Genomic DNA, 20,249 nt, shown 5'->3' with positions numbered 1-20,249 from the left:
ATGTTGGTTAGTTCTGATTTGAGGCCGGTATAAGCACAAAGCCGTACTGCTCACTAGTAATAGTGTGTAATTACATCTTTACAATGAACTGATGTACTGGTTGAGATGCTGGTAGACACGGCGCGCTTTTCCTAGAGAGTTTTAGAGGTTGCTCCTAGTTTTACAACATTACAGTTTTTAAAATGGCGGGATATTAGATTGTTTTGATTTGCTATTGAATGCATGACTTTTGATATAAGTAGTGCGTGAACTAAAAAAAAATGCTGTAATGTCACTGAAAGCGTCCTTAAAGAATATTATGAATTGAGAATTCGTGATGGCTGAGAGGATGTGCTGCCCCCTGCTGCTCATTTAACCATATGTCACATCAAGTCATTTTGTATTGCGCTATTCTCAATACGCATCGTTTTAAAGCTGTTTTACGGAAACTGTGTTGTAAAGAACATACTTGCGTAATATGCATAGGTTATATTACACTAAACATATCGTGTTTTGATCCACCGTTGAGGGTAGTTTGTTGCTTAGTTGTTGATGTCTCATTTTGTGTGAAGATAAATTAATTCCAAACAGTGGCACTTAATGTGGGGTTCGCCCGACCCCTGAGAGCAGGTGCTCGTTACCCCTCCCCCTTCTACTTACTATGCTAAAATGTTATCTCATGAATATCAATTTAGTCACGCTGACGTAGTTACGTAGCATGCAGTCACGCACCCTATTTGATGTAGGAGGATTGGTTACGTCGTTCCCCTGAGGCGGGAAACTCCTCACGTAAGCCCTGCCCACATCAGACAGGAAGCTCCTCCCCTCACCGGCTCCGCTCGGATCTCCGTCGACGAGTGTGTCAACAATGTACTGCCGAGCGCTGTGATACGATGGATAAACGCGTCTCCTTTCCATTTATAATACGGAAATAGGATTTTACTCTCTTTACAGGTGAGAAGATTGTGTGTTTATTTATGTATTATAGCGCTTTAAAAGATTGATAGTGTAAACGGTGGCTTTATATAAGGGAGAGAAGGAACCGTCGCAGTATAAAGAGAGTCAGCGTTCAACGAGAGCGTGCGTGTGTATTGTGTGTGCGTGCTGGCGCGCGCGTGTGTGTGTATTGTTTAGTGTGTGCGTGCGCGAGCGCGCGCTTGTGTGTGTGTGTGTGTGCGCTTTCATTACGCGGATGAACATTTATCTCAGTAGGGTCTAGCTGGCTTTATTCTTTCTGAAAATAAGCATAAAAATAACTGTTAGAGAAGCGATTATTAGAGTCATAGCCGGGGTGGCGTCTCAAAACCTAGTCTGCTCCCTTTCTAGACAGCAGCAATTAAGGGCGTCATGAGTCAGCGACTGATGATGATACTACGATATCCCAGAACGTAGCTTTCTAGGATGAGAGTTTACAACCCAGATATTGTACTCTCCGTACTCCCAATCATCATGTCATTAACAGTAAGCTTATTCATACTCTTTAATAATTCATTGCGTGAATGGTGGTGTCTAATAAACGTACAGTTTTTTTTAATATGCGATTTTAAGTGTTTTCTCTCTCTCTCTCTCTCTCTCTCTCTCTCTCTCTCTCTATATATATATATATATATATATATATATATATATATATATATATATATATATATATATATATATATCTTAGCCAAAGCCTGTGCTCTTATTTGTAAATAAATACGTGCATACAAACTTGGGCTTTTGGGTCATGTGCCGTGGTCATACAGAGTGAGTGATGGTGCTAATGTCTCATAATATATACTGCATTCTGTTTAGTTGGACAGATTAGACACGCTATCATGGACATATTCGGCTCATTCATTCACATATCGTAGCTTAACATTCTCGAAAAGCTTGTTTGCGTAAAGGGCTACAGCAATATTTGTTTGTTTGTGAAAGGCAGTCTTTTCTGATTTCATTTATCCTTTCCTTCCAGTGTCTAATAACTTCCCCCGTGTTGTTGTTGTCACTTTTTGAACGCGATGACAGTTTGTCGGCAGTAAAAGGCAGCTGTGGATCTAGTAAAAGTAATTAAGCCTGCCGCTGTAATCTCTGGTGTTTACATTCAGCGCCTAAAGAAAAAGACTGACCCAATTTTGCATGTCCTCATCACAACCAAATCCTTGAAAAGACTTCCAGTAGAGCGATCGCTAACACACCCCTGTGTTTGCATGCGTTTCCATAGCCCTGCGCCGGAGGAGGCACGACACATTTGCGTTTTTTTGAGCTAACATTTGAATAACTCTCGAAGCCATGACCTTACTCTCATGTCAGTACGAATGGACGCAGAGCAGCGCTTCGAAGCAGCTTTCTCGATGAGATGTACACCAGAACTGCGGGCGGATTTGATTGTAATGAGGCTGTGTTCCTGCCAAGATTTTTTTTTCCGTCTTCTTTTTATGTACAACAGATTTTCTGAAATAATTGGGATGGGTATTCTCTTTGGGTGCCCACGTGGGGGTCCTCACGCTTGTCGACGGACGTTCTTGTGTAGAAAGATCAACAGGAAGTGGCAGAGCAGCTGTGTCAACATGTCGTAAAGCACCTGTCTGCTGTGGGCCGTTGCAGAGGGCAAACCCCCACTGAAAAGCTCGCAGACACCCCCTGCTGCCCTCTCGAACCCTTGTCCCCTCCCTCTCGCTCCTTTTTTTTTTTTTTTTTTTTTTTTCATGTACTGCTTATGGAACCAAATGAGTGCTCTCATCTGTGTCCTGTGGTCTCTGAGCACGCTATCCTCCATGTCTCTTCACATAGCATATCGCACATTGCTAGCAGATTTGAATGTCTAGATCTACAGGATGGCCATTTTTTTATATCAGTTCAGACTTTCACGAACCAACCTTATTTTGCAACATGGAAGTAAGCATTTTTCTACGAACACGCAAGACTTCTGATTAATCAGCAGATATGTAAATTGCTGAGAAAATAAGAAAATCCAGTGAAAGGGTTTGCACTACAAACCGTTGTTAAAAAACAATATGAAGCAGTATAGCAAACTCTTTTTGTACAGCTAAAGCAAATGTAAATGGTGACACTAGAAGCCTCACGCAAACAAGTTGCATGTGGCTTGAAGGATGTCCTTCTCCTGGAGGGCCGCTTTCCAGCCTTCTCCAACACGCCTGCCTAGCCGTCCTAAAGGCCTTGACTTTCTGGGCCGTATGTGTGGACCTTAGAGCTAAGCTTTGAAGGAAGACCATTTTTTGGCACCCCTGACACGTATGCTGAAATAAAGCGTCATTCATACAGTATTTAATCAATATATACAAAGCAATGTTCGCTAACGTGAATCAGTAATTTACCAAAAATGCTGAAAATGTAAATTTGAATACAGTGAAATGCAGCAGTTGAGGTTTCTGCAGTGGAAACATTTGTTTTGTATATTTCACACCTCCAGCCTCGCCGTCTTTTGTTAACCGTGAGGCACTTTCAGTATACTTTAGACAGACTTCCTCTTTTCTTCTTTGTATTCGTGTTTGATGCTCTGTATCTTTGATATGATATTTACAGTTCGCATAGATTTGTTTTGGATGCAGTGGGTTTTTTTTTTTTTTCATTCTCCCAACCATTAAACTTTTTAGCTCTTATGTGATTAACATAAATGACAAGAAACTAGTGGCATAGCCATGCGGTTTCATAACATCTGCCTTCATATTCTCTAATGTACTAAACATGAGAAGGCATTGTAACCAAATGCTCTGTTATTTGGCTATGCGTCTGGTTTCGCACTGTCTTCCGATCTTCACCTAGATGTGTGGTAGCGCCCTCTGGGGGTTATGTTTGACTACACTTCAGCACAAACGTATTTTCTCGTTTCGTGTGGCTGTACCAAACCACATAGTGTAGGTATGAATAGAAAGCTGCTAAGCGAGCACTTCCTGCGCAAGCTGTAGCTACAAGGCAGTCACACAACAGACCGCACTCATGCTCAAGCAACCGTCAGTTACATATCGTTCAATCTCGTGACGACCTCAGCTCACAGAGAGAGTGTACTCTGATTTGCCTATCCGCCCTAGTCAAACACAGCCTTATCCCCGCATATGCAAATGCTTAGGCATGCTGGGTAATGTTCAGGGCGGGTGGTGACGGGCGTCCCCGGCTCACAGCTGTTATCTGATGTTATCTTTGACACCAGATCGGCCTCGACATGTTTCAGCATTCAGCATCCGCGACCTGGAAACCAAACCTTTTAACTGTCAGCACCTTCGTATCAGACTCAGCAGTGTTGTGTGTCACTCACACATGCCAGAGAAATCATGTTTTCAAAGGTGAATTTGACGCGACCAAAATGTCTTTTGAGGAGGACACAAATTAAGAGACTGAGTATAAGCAGATTTGTGTCGTCTTTAGCTTGCCATGAGATTTCAGGGGACACTGGATGGACAACCCAGTGGATTTGAGCTGCCTTGTGCGCGTGTGTGTGTGTGTGACTTTAGCAATACAGAAGCAGTTTTGGCCCCAGACATCAGTGTTGAGAACACAGCAGCAGTGTGTGACAGTAGCTGCTGTAATCCCTCTAGTGGCGATAAGACACAGCTAAACAAATGCAGCGAGAGCAGCACTGAAGCCGGAGATAAGACGCTCGCTTGCCCGGACCTCGCCTTATCAGCCCAGAGTTCATACAACATGGCGCTCGCACTATTTGTGTTGTCCAGGTCCGTGACCGTCTTGTCTTGGTGTGTTAGCTTGTTGGAGGGCTCGAGGGTCAAACGGTAGGTTGAAACAGCGGGGGAAGCGGGGAAGAGTTTAAAGTCACAGTATCACTTACGGTCTCCGTAATGCTTTCGCTAGGCTGCTTTGCTCAGCTGACAGGAAACCCTTAGGGGCCACAACAGTGGTGGCCCAAAATCCTCCACAGCCACACAATGCACAAAAAGGCAGCATTCTTTACTCCCTGCAGTGCTCACACGCTGTTGTTCTGCTATTGCTATCTTCAATAGGCTGTGTACATGGGACACGCACACACACACACACAGGAGAAAGGCTTCATTATGAGCCACCTGGAAGTGCCACAGCCAGCTGCCAGATCAGCTGAATGTCATATGGTGTGTATCTGTGTGTAAAGCTGCACGGCTGAAGTAGCTCTGTATTTCTTTCTCTCTAGCAGCATTTATCAGTCCCATATCTGGTGATACCAGAAAGCACGAGTAACTTTTCAAAATTGCCACATTACTCATAATTTACCTCTTTATCCACTGATCATGATGCAGCTGTAATTTGATAATGAACAAACTAGCGCGTAAGAAGTAGTACATTTTGCAGTTTCCGCAGTGTATTTACGTACTTTATCATGAGGGTTACATAAATGCGTGTTATTCTAGGCCAAAGTTTGTCACATACTCAGTATCTAACCGCCAAAAGACCCCAGGCCTGAAAAAGAGACCTCTGCACTAGCAGGTATTGTAAAAAAAAGGATGAATGTGGTGAAATTGTGTCATGTATCGGGCAGCGTATGAACGGTCTGTTGCTGTGTGTCTGCGTAGAGTCTGCGTAGAGTTGCAGATAACGCTCCGTGGAAGAGGAGTGTTGTGTTGGTTTTGTGCAGACTGTAGTTTCCCTTTTACTGTGTGTGTGTGGAGCTGTGTGCCATCTCATCTGTTCACACTACAGTGATAAAACCAGTCATTCAGGGTCAAGCATGTGTTTGTATGTCTGTGTGTATATCCTCACACACTCTCCCCGAGGGCCATGTTAGTCCGAGTCACGCACACACAAGGGTAATTCCAGATGAATGACAGTAGATAGCTCTGTCCTGCAGATCTGGACCGCTTTAATGAGCTGATAGGCAAATCTGTTGCTGGTTAAAGATTAAACGCTCTCCAGGGCAGCACACCTCTTATCTCAGCAGTAGGCCGCAGCCTAGCGGAGCCACCAGGATTATTGTCTCTCTGTGTTTATGCATGGTCGGGTCAGACGTGGGCTACTCACTAGAGCCCTTGTGTGTTTTATGCCATGGCCTGTGCTTGTGATTGTGTCTAAAAGGCAATGGCTCTACAGCATTCACATTACGGCACATCAGGCAGGTTAGTATAGATTTGTAAACACTGACAAATCTGCTCATTGAAATGCTCATTCATAGATTAAAACATTCAAAAAAACAATATCGGACATGTGAACGATTCAGTCAGGGAAAAAGTCAAGGACAGTGTTTAAAACTGTTTATGAGAATTTGAGCTGCTGGCTCAACACGTTTTTGTTGCATTTGTAGTATCTTCATCGTCCGATAAGATATCTAATCAAAACATCTACAGATGGTTTTTCTCTGCTGGAGAACAGCACATGTCAGAGACACAGAGTGTCACAGGAGTTAGCGTATTTTGGATGAATAAAAGAAGGGCTGTACAATCTATTAAATTCCTATATGCGCTATAGTGACTGCTTTTTACCTTAAGTTTTCTGTGTGAAAACGGTGTAGTGTTGTCTGCTGTGAATTCTCAGGCGTCTGTGACTCCTGTGGTTTTTCAGTGTCTGCCATTTCAATATATGAGGACAGTCCAGAACTGCAGTTAGAGTTAATTTCATCATTTTTTGGTTAAAATTTGTTTCCACATATACAAGGAGAAGGTCATAATTTGAGTCCTTCAAAATAACAGGGGAATGTACAGCTTAAAGTAATAATAATAATAATAATTATCAGATTATTACATATTTATATTTTATTACATAAAATTTATAATTATATTTAATTCAAACAGAAATCCTGAATCTTATTTTAATGTAATGTTTTTATTTGATTATCACAATCATGAAAAAAAAAAAATTCTGAGTAATCTCATAAGATTTTATTATTGTTGAACTATTCATCTTTTAGTAAAAATGAATTTTGATTATTAGAATTTATTTTAAAAAGGAATCCACAAAAATTAATGGAATAATGAATTTTGGAAAATAAAAACGTGTCCTTTTTTGGTTAAACAAAAAAATTGTAAATCTATTTTAAATTGTTAATTACACATTTGTTTTGATTACAGAAATGTACCTTAACCATTAAAGGGGTCACCAAAGTTCCACGATCTTTTTGAAATATTAAAAAATCCTGTCAGTTGTAGAACTTAAATTCTCTTGTTAATATAAAAACAGCTTATATTAAAGCCAGTCTTTCAAAACAACAGCTTGTGAAATTTATAGCTTAATAGTGTGGTTAAACACCGCCTCTGCAGAAGATCTATGCCTGCTTCTACATCTTTGCCTGTTTAACCCCTCCCACCGATGTGCGCATGTGTTGTAAAGAACTAAAGGTGAAGGTGTGCACAGAAACCAAATGATGAAGATGGCTTCAAATCCTCACATTAGGAAAGGGTTCAGACCAAGTCAGAAAGAACTCCTGTTACCATTGATTCTTTTACAAACAAGGCACAATAGAATCCAGGACTTTCTGTTTTTGTTACATGGTAACTATTGCTCTGTCCGTTACTGATTTCATATGGTCCTACATTAATTTTTCACAGCACTGTTATTGAAGCATACGCAACACTGCATATCTTATGAATGAGCTGATCAGCAGAATCAGGTATGTTTGATTGGGGAGAGATCTAAAATGTGCAGCGTTGGGGGAACTCCAGGAATGGAAATTGGGAACAACTGACGGATTTGTATCTCCTAGTTTATGAAGGGATGAAAGGATTAAGCATGTCAGAATTAGAAGTACTTCAGTACCACATTGATGCTAAGTAGAAATGCTATTCAGCCTTGGTACGACCAAGGCAAAAAGCACAAGTGTTGTGTGTAAGGTACTTTATTGTTTGAGCGTGAGTGCAGGAAAATGAGCCATGTTGTTGAATTGATCTGTTCCTCCCTTACCCCTTTCTTTTCATATCTCTGCGAGAAAGCTGTGACCATCAACAGAAGGAAAGAGAACTGAGTCATTGTGGCCTACGGCAATGACTTCTAGACTTCACTTAACCCTTCGTGTCCTGCACACACCTCACACAAACACTTTGCCTTTGTGTTGGGTGGTTGAGCCGAAGTCGTGAGTTTATTCAGTAAATTAAGTCAGATGCGTGTCTGAATCTCTGGGTTTTGAGGGCTTGATTGTGATATCTGTGATCAGGCTCTGGAAAAGTCTATGTACCTAAATGAAAGCGTATCATACTGTAGTTATTTATGTCCTTAAAAGAACAGTAATCCAATTGTTAAACGTGACTGATGTGTTGGCAAACACCTGCAATAAAATGATGGCTGTAAAATCAAGTGATGTAGGAAAATTGCAATATAATGATAATTATTATAATAAGCAGTATTCGCTGTAATAAAATAGTGCTAAGCATCCACCTAAGCTTTTTAGAATTGTTCAAAGTTTTAAGAAATGGTTCCTGTGGACTAAACCATTTCTAAACAAGATGCTTAAACAGTAGTGCAAGGAAGTAGTTTTACATGTTACAGCATCTTATGGACAAAAACTCGTATGTGGCTGCTTTTAAGTGCGATATAAGTATAGTTATAATAGATTTTTCTTCCTGTAACTTAAAAACAAATGGCAAACGTGTTGCGGTCCCCTCTTATATGAAACACAAACAACCAGAGTGAAGGGATACATGCATTTTCTTTTAGTGGTAAAAGTTTTGCTTGGTTTGAACTGCCCATTAGTACTTGTTCTCATCTGTCTTGCTGTTTATATAGGGGGTGGAGCACAGATGTGCCTTCGAAAGTGCTAGACATGGGGGAAGGAGATTGTTGTAGTGGAAGAGCGTGTCAGAACACGCCACCACCTCTGGATCGGGATCTTCCTAAACACACAGAAAGAGGGAGAGAAGGACAGGGTATACCCTTCCCCGTCTCTCGTTCTGTGTTATCTCGGAGGGGCAGAGGAATTATGGGTGGATAGGAGGAGGGTCATGTGATATTGCAGCAGCTGCTACACTGAACGTTTCACTTGTCGAAAAGGGATTGTGTTGTGCGTGTTGCTTTATTAGATAAGCTCCAAATATTTTTTTTTTTGAAAGAGTGACAGTTTTTAAACTGAGTAAACAGAAATAAACAGACTGTGTGCTTGTGTGTGTGTGTGACATTAATGTAAAGGTGTTGAGATTGTGTGTTTGCTCACAAGACTCCCATCGTGCATCTGTGATCTGGAATGTGAGCACAGTAGCGCCGTACATCTGCACCATGTGAGGCGCTGGCCTCAGGATCAGCATTTCAGTCCTACTGCTGTTGTTTATTTCATTATTAATTGCTAGTGTGTAGGGCAATGGGTGAACAGGTCTTCAGAGAGCTTTTCTGCATGTCTGTTTGTCCGTCTCTCTCACCCCACTTTGTACTGAAATGGCAGTGGATCTAGACCTGTGTTTCTATTACCATGAAAGAAAAAGAGTGACTGATTGTTACTGCATATCCTCCCCACAAACAAACATGGAGCCTCTTGGTCATTGTTTTGTTTTAAAGTAACAACGAATTTAACCCATCACTCTGTGTATGGCTTAGAAAAAATGTATTCTGTATTTTTTCAGTCTAAGTGAAACAGGCACAGCATGTTAATTTGTTGATGATGTTTTCATGTTTTGGTGCGTACTTTGAGTGTGTGTGTGTGTGTGTGAATTCTGGTGGACAGACAAGCTGACCTTGGGCATAATCCTTGACCTCTTCTTCTTCATCTCTGTCCTGCAGCTGTTAGGGTCAGACAGTGTTTTGGGGTGTCAGGCTGTTTACGTCCTCAATGAGTCAACCTGTAAGTGTTGATGTCCATGTATTCTGTTTATTGCATCTAATATCTCACTCTGTTTCTCTGTCTTCAGGCATGAGCCATGAGCCAAAGTCACCATCCTTAGGCATGATTTCCACAGCGACCCGCACCACGGCGACAGTCAGTCCCCTCACCCCATCACCCCTCAACAGTTCTATTGTGCCCAATGGCAGTCCTGCGTCTCAGTCCGCCCACTCGGGATTTGCTGCTGCTCTCCGCAAGCTGGCCAAGCAAGCAGAAGAACCCAGAGGTAAGCTGTGACCCCCTGACATTTGATCCCTGACCCATGTGCTCCAAGGACACAGATGTACCCTGGGTGTCCCCCCTATATTGCTATGATAATGACCCTTTAGTGGAATTCAAACTGGACTGAATGAAGTCTGCTTTTCCTTGCAAGTCTCAGTCATGCTGGACTACAGTGGCATTATCTCAACAGGGTTAGTAGTTCATGGCTCAGGTCATCCAATGTTGTTGGCTCTTAGGGGCCCAATAGTGAAATAGCTGTACACTGTGCTCAAAAATCATTCTGCTACTTCTAATACTATTTATTATGTTTGGAAACAGTTTTGTTAGATTAAGTATCCCCCAACCCCTAAGACTACACATCTTGGCTGCAAACAAAAGCTGAAAAATGCTGAAGGCAAACAGGCATGTCCGAATTCATTGATCATGTCACATCGCTGAAATACTTTCATCTGATCATACTTTTCATAGCTGCCTATCATATCCTACAGTCCTGTGGGTTTGATTTTGTAACAGTTGAGCTATGGCATCTGAGAGCTTTGGTCAGTGTGTCTTTAAGTGTAAACGTTATTTCCACATTCAATGTCATTTCTAGCCAGATCTTTAAAATAGTATGTCTCGGAAGCATACCTGAAATCAGTTTTGGGTGGTACACTGCTTGCAAATTATTATCTGATAGGGCAACGTATACTTTCAGACACAGCTGATGTTTGCCAACCCAATCAGACACACCTAATTCAAATGATCATCACACAGTGACTAAATCAGTGACTATTGTTTGGTTACCAGCATTCTTCAAAATACAGAAAAGTTCTCATACAGAACGATTTGAGTAAATTATAACAGATGTTTCTTTTTTGGTTAACAATCCATTTAACTGTTGGAGTTTAAAGAACCGTTTTGGGCCCGATGCTTTTTCTTTACTGTGTGCCCAAAGAGTAGCATTTTCTACTTACATGTTCGTCATGTGTGTCTGTAAACACAGGGAATGGTGTTTGTGTGTGTAGCCTGAAGAAGGTACACACACACATATTCTCTACATGGTGCTCGGCTGTGTTTGTAGACCGTGTCTCAGCAGGGAAGCAGTCTTTAACAGTCTGCCAGAATACCACATGCTTCCTGTCTTCTCCTGACAGACCCAGGAAGAGCTGTCCACGTAGAGAACTCTTTGGTGTGAACGGGTCCAGCACCCTGCTTTTAATTTTATGTACCCTAATATGTTATGTGTGAAATGTTGGATTTACAAGACCACAATCAGGATGGCCTAGTGGCTAGATGTCTGTGACCCATCTCACAGCAAGAAGGTCCCCAGTTTGAACCGCAGCGGGTGTGTGGAGTTTGCATATTCTCCCTGTGTCAGTGAGGATTTACGCCAGGTACTCCAGTTTCCTCCCACAGCCCAAAGACGTGCAAGGCAGGTAAACTGAAGATTCTAAGCTCTGTTTGTCTACTGAACACAGTTTAAGATATTTTGGATGAAAACCGCTGCGCTTGTGACTGTCCCATTGACTGCCAAGTAAAAATAAAACCGCCATGGTCCAGAAAAGCATGAAAGACATTATCGGAATAGTCCACCTGCCCTCAGTGGTTATGAAGCTACGAGACTACTTTTTTGTACGGAAACATAATGACTTTAGGTAACATTTTATCTCCTCCACATCACCATAGCGTCATTTTGGAGAGTATCCACTGAACCTAAAATGTGTAAATTCTGTGTCAGCCACACAGCTGGAAACACTGTTTTCATTCAAATCAAACTGTAATTAAATGTAGATGACATATCCTTGTGGAACAGCTGAGACAGAACAGAGTATGCAGTGTGCATCCAGGGTGTACTTACCCAAATTGCACTACGGAGAAGCGGAGGAGACAAATTGTTGTTTTTATTTTTGTTTTCTTTGTGTACCAAATGTATTCTCGTCTCTAAATAATGTTACGGTTCAACCACAGATGTACTATTCTGACGATGTCTTTTATACTTTTCTTGGCCTTTGACAGTGTTATTAACTTGGCAGTTAATGGGACAGTCACAAGTCTCTCACGGTTTTCATACAACATTTCTGAAAGCTTTTACGGGACCGAAACAACATGGGAGTAAGTGATTAATGACGCAGCTTTAATTTTGTGGTGGAGTAACCCTTTAGAAGTAAATGAACGAACAAATAATACCACAATCAAAAACTGTTCCTGTTTAGATTTCGCCAGCTGTCGCCTGCTTCAGCTAGTCTCTTAATTCGACAAAGTTTGTGAGATACCTGACAGTAAACAAAGAACGGGTTTGAGACATTACCCAAAAACCCACCTTTGAGTAAGGTCTACATGCACATTTACTTGCCTCTAAATGTCAATTAAAAAGCAAACTCTGGTTGGTTGACCGTGTTGTCCTTTGTGAGTGGTCGGGTGGTTTTTGTTCAGGATAAATTGCAGTGTAGAGACGTTATGCTGATGCTCAGCACTAGCACCCAGCTAGCTGTGTTTCATCACCTGTGTTAACTCTGCCTTCTGTTTCTCCTTCTCTTTGTGTCTGTATCTGTAGCCCATCTGTGGGTGGCATTTAAAAACAGACAGTTGATGCACATTATGATTAGGTCACTCTTACTGTTAAAAACAGCTCTAGAAACGCCTCTTCCCTGTGTCTGTCTGATTGTCTTCGGTCCAGACAGCTGTAGGTGGGCCACATGTGCTTACAGACCGGGCCAGGGAAACGGGTGAGTGACAGTGATCTGAATGAAGGCAGGTCGGGTGTCAGCTGACATCCAGTTACCCAAAACTTTATTTCAGTTGCAGAGGCGAGAGTGTGTATACATAAACCTACAGTTTCCTCTGTGAGATTTCCTGTTAAAAAAACACCTTGTGCTTTGAAAGACAACCTGTGAAAATAATGAATGAATAAATCATTTAATAAATAAATGTAATTGAATGTAAAAGAAATATGTATACTGCACAGACTAAATGATAAATACCTAAATAAGTAAATTTGCGAGGCATCAAAATGATTATTTTTACCAAATCTTAAATTAAAGTTTTTATTTTAGCCATAAAACGCAACTTTCAAAATGTAATCATCAGTAAATTAATCAAATGTATTGTATTACCACTTTTCATTCAATAAGTAATACTAATTTATTGGATTTATGTTTTAAATATATTTGTTTTACAATTAGTTATTTCTTTTTTTATTTCTAGTCTATTTATTCGTGTTTTCATAGCCGTTTCATAGTTTATTTGTATTTCAAAGTTATGTTTCCTCCTCCAACGTGATAATCAGAAGTGGTTCATTTAACCCCGTTGCCTATACTCAGAATTCGATTACAAATGTAATTTATTTCCATTACATTGTTACACAACCATTTATTTTTGAGATAGCCGGATACAGTGTCAATGTCAAATAGTTACGGCTGCAAATAGGAAATATTGGGGAAAAAGTTGCAGTATGCAGTACACAAGTATTAATTTCTGAACACAGCCAATCTGTTTCTCTCACAGCAGGTGTGGTGTGTGTGATTAATTAACTGCTCCATGTGGACTTGGATATTAAAGGGCTCATCCTTTATCCAGCAGAGAGAGAGAGACACAGGAGTAGAGAGGAGGAGTAAGTCTCTAGTTCTGCTTGAGAAGAGTGAGCGGCAGACGTGGCCCTGGGGGGTCGGGGTACCCTGTTATTGTAGCCTCCCATCTGTAGAAACAGGCTCCATACATGACACAAGCTCGTCATAACACTCACATAAGTGATGGTAGTTCTGTTGCATAAACTGGTGTCGTTTTAAAGTATTATAGATATGCTCCTGTGAAGGCTGCATTTGAAATGCTTCAGATAGGGCAACCACTTCTGATACTGAGTCCTAAAATGTGACAAACATCCAGTAAGGATGATGGACCAAAGCAAGATAAAGAGATCTGAGGTCTAATTCATCTGATTCTTTAAAGAATGGATATATATATATATTTTATTTTTAAGTGAAGAAAGTATTGCTTATGTGTGGTGCAGGGTTCAAGTAATGTGTCAAAGAGATCACCCTAAAATCATAATTTACCTGTTCACACCTGTATGTATGTATTTCTTCTTCTTTCTTATTCAAAAAGAGACATATGTTCTTTTGTAGAAGAAATAAATGCATAAAGGTTTGAGTAAATTATTTGTGTGTGCTGTGTATTTTAATACTTCATTACAGTATCTCATCTCTCAACTCTACTGGAATAAGATGTGGGTTTAGTTCCTTGTTCACTATTTGTGTGGCGCGTGGACTCCCTGTAGATTGCATAGAATCGGTCCTTATGTGACCTAATCTCAATTGGGATCTAGCTGTGGAAAGAACAAAACTGATGTGTGTTCGTTCAGAATAGTCATGGTATCTGCTGTTTCACGGAATGAACCATGTGAGTACATCAAAATACAATGACTTGTGTTTGTGTGTGTGTGCAGGGCAACATATGGACTGAGGCGTGTTGAGTTCTCCTCTCACACCAGGTGTGAAATGGGCTGTTTAATTAACTGCTGATGCCGTTCTAATGCAGCCTGAGACGTGTGTCTGCGTGTGTGTGTGTGTGTGTGTGTGTGGTCAGTGCGAGGTAGAGGTGGGTTAATAGACAAACCCTCAGAGAACAGAGATGCACATTAATCACACGGGCACACACACACACAGTCTCTCTCTTTCTTTGCAGTGTGAAATCTGTTCATTTTAGTGGCATTCAGAGCGTGACAGGAAGTGTTGGAACCTCTAGTCCATATATGGGAATGGCTTCCTCTGAGAGCAGCTTGCACAGACGCCTCGCACTGAATACATTTGAATATTATTAGCATCTCATAAAAGCCTACCAGTTTGACTCAGATGGTGTGTGTGTGTGTGTGTGTGTGTGTGTGTGTGTCAATGAGAGGCCCATCTGCCTGGGTGTGTTTCATTTGAAAGAAAAGATACCCATAAAACCAGCTTGAGATAGATCTGATGCCTGCCTCTCTGTCCCACACGCATTCTCTTGTGATGATGTTTGGTGCAGTAATTTAGTGCTAATGCTGTAAAGACACATAAAATATAAATGTGTCTGACAGATCCACACTCACTGGGACTGCAGGAGGATGATGATGTTTGATGGATGAGCGCGTGCCATAGTGAATAAAAGAGAAGAAAGCTATAAAGGCGGGGGGGCGGGGGTATCTTGCTGCACATGTGCCTGCAGTCCTGCTGAATTATTCACTGTGTCCTGTGTGTCACACGGGGAGAAGCAAATGAGACGACGGTGAGAAACGGCAGCAGATGAGCAACTATCAGTAATAACTACAGGCATCACACCGCTGTTGTGTAATAGGGAACTGCCTCTTTAGTCAGCAGAATAAGCCATCACAGGCATTACACTCCTGATATGAAGGTGACAAAAGTTAGGTAACTTTAATCACACTGCCTCATCCTATAACTGGCAGACATAGAGATATATATGTTGATCACAGTTCAAATACAGACTGTGTTCAAGCTCGTTTTTTTTGTGTGTGTGTGTGTGTGTTTTTGTCATGTCATTCATGTTTTGGAATTTGTGGTTTGAATCTCACTTCACAACTGCTCAGGTAGATTCTTCCAAATCCCTTCAGTTTCCTTTTTGGGCTGACACATTTTTTATCTTGTTTTATTGTTAATTAGCACTAATACAACCTCTTAAGCATCCTAAGCCTTTAAAAATCATTATTTGCAGTCCTGTTTCAGTTGGAATAGAGACTAAGGTGTGTGTGTGTGGCCTGTGTTAATTGACTGAAAGAGACAGGAGGAGACACTTGAGTCTTTAGGACTGCAATTTGCTATTGTAGATTCACTCTCACTCTCTCTTTCACTCTATCTCTGCATGCATGTTTAATGGTGTGCAGCTGTAATTACTGCAGCGAGCGCCTCTTCACCTCCGCTCACCTTTGATCCTCCTTTGGTGTTAACAGAAACCTTTGTGGCATTTCTCTTAAAAGCTTTCTTCTGAGAACACCGGCTCTTAATGTCTTCCCTCAAGAGAAACCTGTTTTACAGACATCATCTGGGCTTAAATGTCTTGACACGTGAATGAACAGGGCTGAGCTGGCTGAGAAGTAGTTCTCATTCAGATTGTTATCCCGCCCATTTTTAAGGCATATTTTCTTAGCTGGATAAAATTTATGTTAGCACTTTAGCGTAGGGACCAATTAGTATGCGTATTATTACAATTTTTTGCCGTTCCTTATTACTTATGAAGCACATATTCTGCATTATCATATTCTACGTTCTACACAGGGTAATTACTTCAATACATAGGTAAGCAAGATTGGGGTCAGTAGATAACCTCACCCTGGACATCAGGACGACAGAAAAGGATGATTTCCTCCTAGAGTGCTCTCTCTCTCTCAAACATTTTTAAAGTCTTAAAATGTGCCTGTATATTTCTTTGAATGTAATTGAGGCTAAACTCTGCTCGAGAGTAGGTCCCCAGGGGTAGGGTTAAAATACCTAGGCATATATTTAAAGTACCTGCATGCGGTTAAAGCTACTCCATCCCTAACGCTAACCATATCCTAATGTCAATGTAAAACTTGTGTGAGAGTGCGTTTATACAGTAAGCATTTTGTATTAAATGCTTCATACTTCAAGTTAGTAGTTGGTAAAGACACATAAGAAACTGTACTGCACTATATTGAGCCGTACTAGCAGATGAACATCTCAGTCAGCATTCAATTTTATTGTTTGGAAAAAGATGGCGTGAAAGTTAATGGCGACTGAGGCTATATTCAGGCGAACATTAATTATGAGGGTGAGTAAGTGATGATAAAGATAAAGTTCTTTCAATATAAAAAATATTCCACATGAAAAGCTTGTGTTATGTTCATTTTCATGCAGCCAGTTGAAGATAAAGTTCCCATTTCACAGCCTCCACACCACAATTATAACAGAGAAACAATATCATTGGAATCATTTTTAGAAAGGATAGTTTTTTCAACTGATGAACCATACAAACATTGACAGCCAATCAGAATCAACCCTGTTATCGCTCATTCAGTGGCAGACAAGCTTGAGCTTCTAATGAACAGGTGATATCGTTCACTGGTGTGGACACAAATATAGTTATCATTGTCTTTATAGTTACTGTGCTCGGTATGAACAGGCCTTTAGACCTTGCTCACCTCTTACAGTGGACAAACTGACAGACTGAGAGACAGATGGAGTGCGTGTAGAGGTGCGCTAGTAACGACAGCTTTAGAGAGCGATGATTAAGCACCGGATTGCAATTGGCTGGAAGTCCACACAGATAAAGAATTCAGGACAAACACGCAGGACTTTTTTTCTCTCTTCTCGTCAGAGCTTTTCCTGTCATCTCTCTTCATGAATTCTCCTCCCCGTCTCCATCTAATGTTTGATGTAGGCAGTGCCTGTCTCTCTACTCCTCCACGAGACATTTGTTTTTTATATTTATACAGTATATCCTTTCCACTTTAAACTGAACTAATCAAAAAAAAACAGGTACGCACAGTTTAAGCGCAGAAATGTGTAAGAAGCTAGGTGCAGTGTGTTTGCATTACAGAATTGGATTACAGAATGTCCGGTAAAATGATTCTATCCTGTTTCCTCTCATTTAGCAGGATCTTCCATCAGCAGTGAATCGTCCCCTGTCTCATCTCCAGCCACTAACCACAGCTCCCCAGTCAGTACGCCCAAGCGAGGCCCCATGGGTCCAGTTATAGTGCCTCCTGGGGGCCACAGTGTACCCAGTACCCCACCTGTTGTCACCATAGCACCCACCAAAACCGTCAACGGCCTATGGAGGAGCGAGAGCCGTCCTGTACGAGAGGTAAAGTTAATCATAATATACAAAAGCTCTGTTCAAAACCCTGGAGAGCCATCTCACTGATACAAAGACAGCTTTGTAGAGAGCCTTAGAATGTAGCAATTTATATTTAATGCAGTCTACATTACAGACCAGCCATTTTGTCAGGAATCTTAACATACAGTTTAAACAGGCAGCTGAAAAGAATAGAACATTTGGAATTGTCATGGGTTTTTTTTTTCTTAGGTTCATCAGTTCTCTGTCTGTCTGTTCACTGCACAAATGCTTTGTCTTTTTCCCAGCCAAATATCAAAATTCTTAAATCAAGAAGGATTTCCAAATAGACAAAAAAAAAATCTAGGCTTGCCTAGTAGTGTATGCATAGTAATGATTTACAAAAATCTATTTCAAATAAATGCTTTTCTTTTAAGTATCACAGCTTTTACAAAAATATGAAACCGTTTTGTCAGCCTACTGGGCAATGCTCTGAAATATAACTTTGCAGTTTGAATCCTGAATCCCATCCCCTCTTCTCTTAATGAAGACAGAATGCCACAAAAAAAAAAAAATCAGTTTTAAACTGTAATATTTAAAAAATGTTAACAAGCACCAATCCTAAAAACTGTTCCATACCGTATATCTTTACTAAAGCAACATGCCTACTGTTTTGTGGCACGGAAAACTGGCTTGTTGCTTTATTTACATACATGTACAGTGCTGAATTTTAATTTGCTTTGCGAATTACAGTGTGCCAGAATGTGCATCTTTGTTGCCATCTTTGAAACCTGCAGTTGCAATTATTCGCGGAACTATTTTCTTAACATGGGTTGTACACTGGCAATGTGCTTGTTTGTACAATGTGCTTGTAATAATAACCCTTAAAAACATCCATGTTTATGAAAAGGTACTTAAAATTTACTTGAATGTTTAAAGGGTAGTATAGAGTAGTCAACATTTGAAATGGATCAAAACTTTCATCAAAATTGTACTAAAACATAAAACCAAAATACGTTTTTTTGTCTTAAACTTTTTTGATCTACTTCAAAGGTTGACTACTGTATATCAATTTTGTTTTTATTATAAACAATCTTTTCTCACAGAATTAACCGTGCAGCACATAATTTTTTTTTTTTAATGTAAAACATTTATTCTAGTGAACCAAGTATTTGTATATTTTCTCATCTTGTATTATCATACTCCGAGTGTCCATGACTGTGATATAGCTTTTAATTTTCCAAGTGTATGTGTAAGATAGAGCTTTTTTTCTCTTCAAGTTAATCATGAATTTGAAAAAAAAAATCACTTTGAATAAGGAAATTGATAACTGTATAAAAGTATCCTTTCAAATAATGAATCAGTGATTAAATCTAATGATTGTATTAGCATTGCATGACTACATATATATAGTATGTATTAGCGTTACATGTATATTCAATTTTTTGTAACTTTCTAACCTAATCTCTAATTATTGTTGCATTCAAATTTCATATAAAGACATTCTTTTAACCTAAAAAGAAAATATTCTTTTCTTAAAACTGGTTCTCTTTGAAATACAAAACATGTGTAATTCCATGTAGGCTATATGTAAACATTTAAAAGTGGAATATAATGTAATTTCATAAACACATAATCCTTCCTGGATGACAATCCACCATCAAAATAATACATCTGATTAATCCAGCTGCTACAATTTCTTTTTGTTTAGAGACATCAATCAATCGATTAATCAATCATTTTTATTTGTATAGCGCTTTTAACAACAAAGGTTGTATCAAAGCACTGTACAGTATAAGGTAGAAGACTACAATGACAGGGATGTATAATGATGAGATTGAACAATTTGTTATTAAATGCAGGGACAGTAATCAATTTGACGAATCGCTAGAAGTTAAGTGTCCCCAACAAAGCAAGCCAGAGGTGACAGCGGCAAGGAAATAAAACCCCATCCATACAGAATGGAATAAAAAAACCTTGGGAGAAACCAGACTCAGTTGGGGCCAGTTCTCCTCTGACCGGATGCCCAGCACTTAACTTCCAGTTCAATTTTAAACGCAGCTGTGTCAGATAGTGTAAATGACTTAGTGTGTGTGTGTGCATCAGGATCTGGTGATCTGTCCACGGGAGCATCTAGGTGTTCTGGTCTCTGATAAACATAATCTCTGGGTGCTGATCCACCATCTAATCTGGATACAAGTGTTAGGCTGTGTTCTAGATTATAACGTGGTGTTTTTAGGCCCAATCATTAGCACCTCTGTTTTTTCAGAATTTAGCATTAAGTTACTCATCATACAGTTTTTTTATATCAACTATGCATTCTGTTAGATTCTCAATTTGGTATGTGTCACCGGGCTGCGATGAAATATACAGCTGAGATATCAGCATAGCCGTGAAAGCTAACACCATGACCATGACTTGAATAATATCTCTCAGAGGTAACATGTATGGGTAGTAACAGCCCTAGCACTGAGCCTTGTGGTACTCCATGCACTTGTGAGCGATATGATACCTCCTCATTTAGTGCTACAAACTGATAGCGGTCAGATAGATATGATTTAAACCATGCGAACGC

At 40.2% G+C, this 20,249-nt stretch overlaps 1 protein-coding gene across 2 annotated transcripts in view; it reads left to right on the top strand.

Annotated features, from left to right (window-relative positions):
• Positions 1–20,249, top strand: part of gse1b (Gse1 coiled-coil protein b) — a 128,115-nt gene that overhangs the window by 91,718 nt on the left and 16,148 nt on the right. The window contains exons 3-4 of one of the 2 annotated variants that reach the window (XM_043264617.1): positions 9,723–9,920; positions 17,493–17,704. In XM_043264617.1, coding sequence (XP_043120552.1) covers positions 9,723–9,920; positions 17,493–17,704 — 410 coding nt within the window. The remainder of the gene's footprint in view (positions 1–9,722; positions 9,921–17,492; positions 17,705–20,249) is intronic. The other variant, XM_043264619.1, reaches the window with a different exon arrangement.

The sequence above is a fragment of the Puntigrus tetrazona genome, chromosome 18 (assembly GCF_018831695.1).
Source record: "Puntigrus tetrazona isolate hp1 chromosome 18, ASM1883169v1, whole genome shotgun sequence".
Lineage (NCBI taxonomy): Eukaryota > Metazoa > Chordata > Actinopteri > Cypriniformes > Cyprinidae > Puntigrus > Puntigrus tetrazona.
The sequence above is the reverse complement of the archived record's forward strand: the minus strand, read 5'-3'. Positions and strand labels throughout refer to the sequence as shown.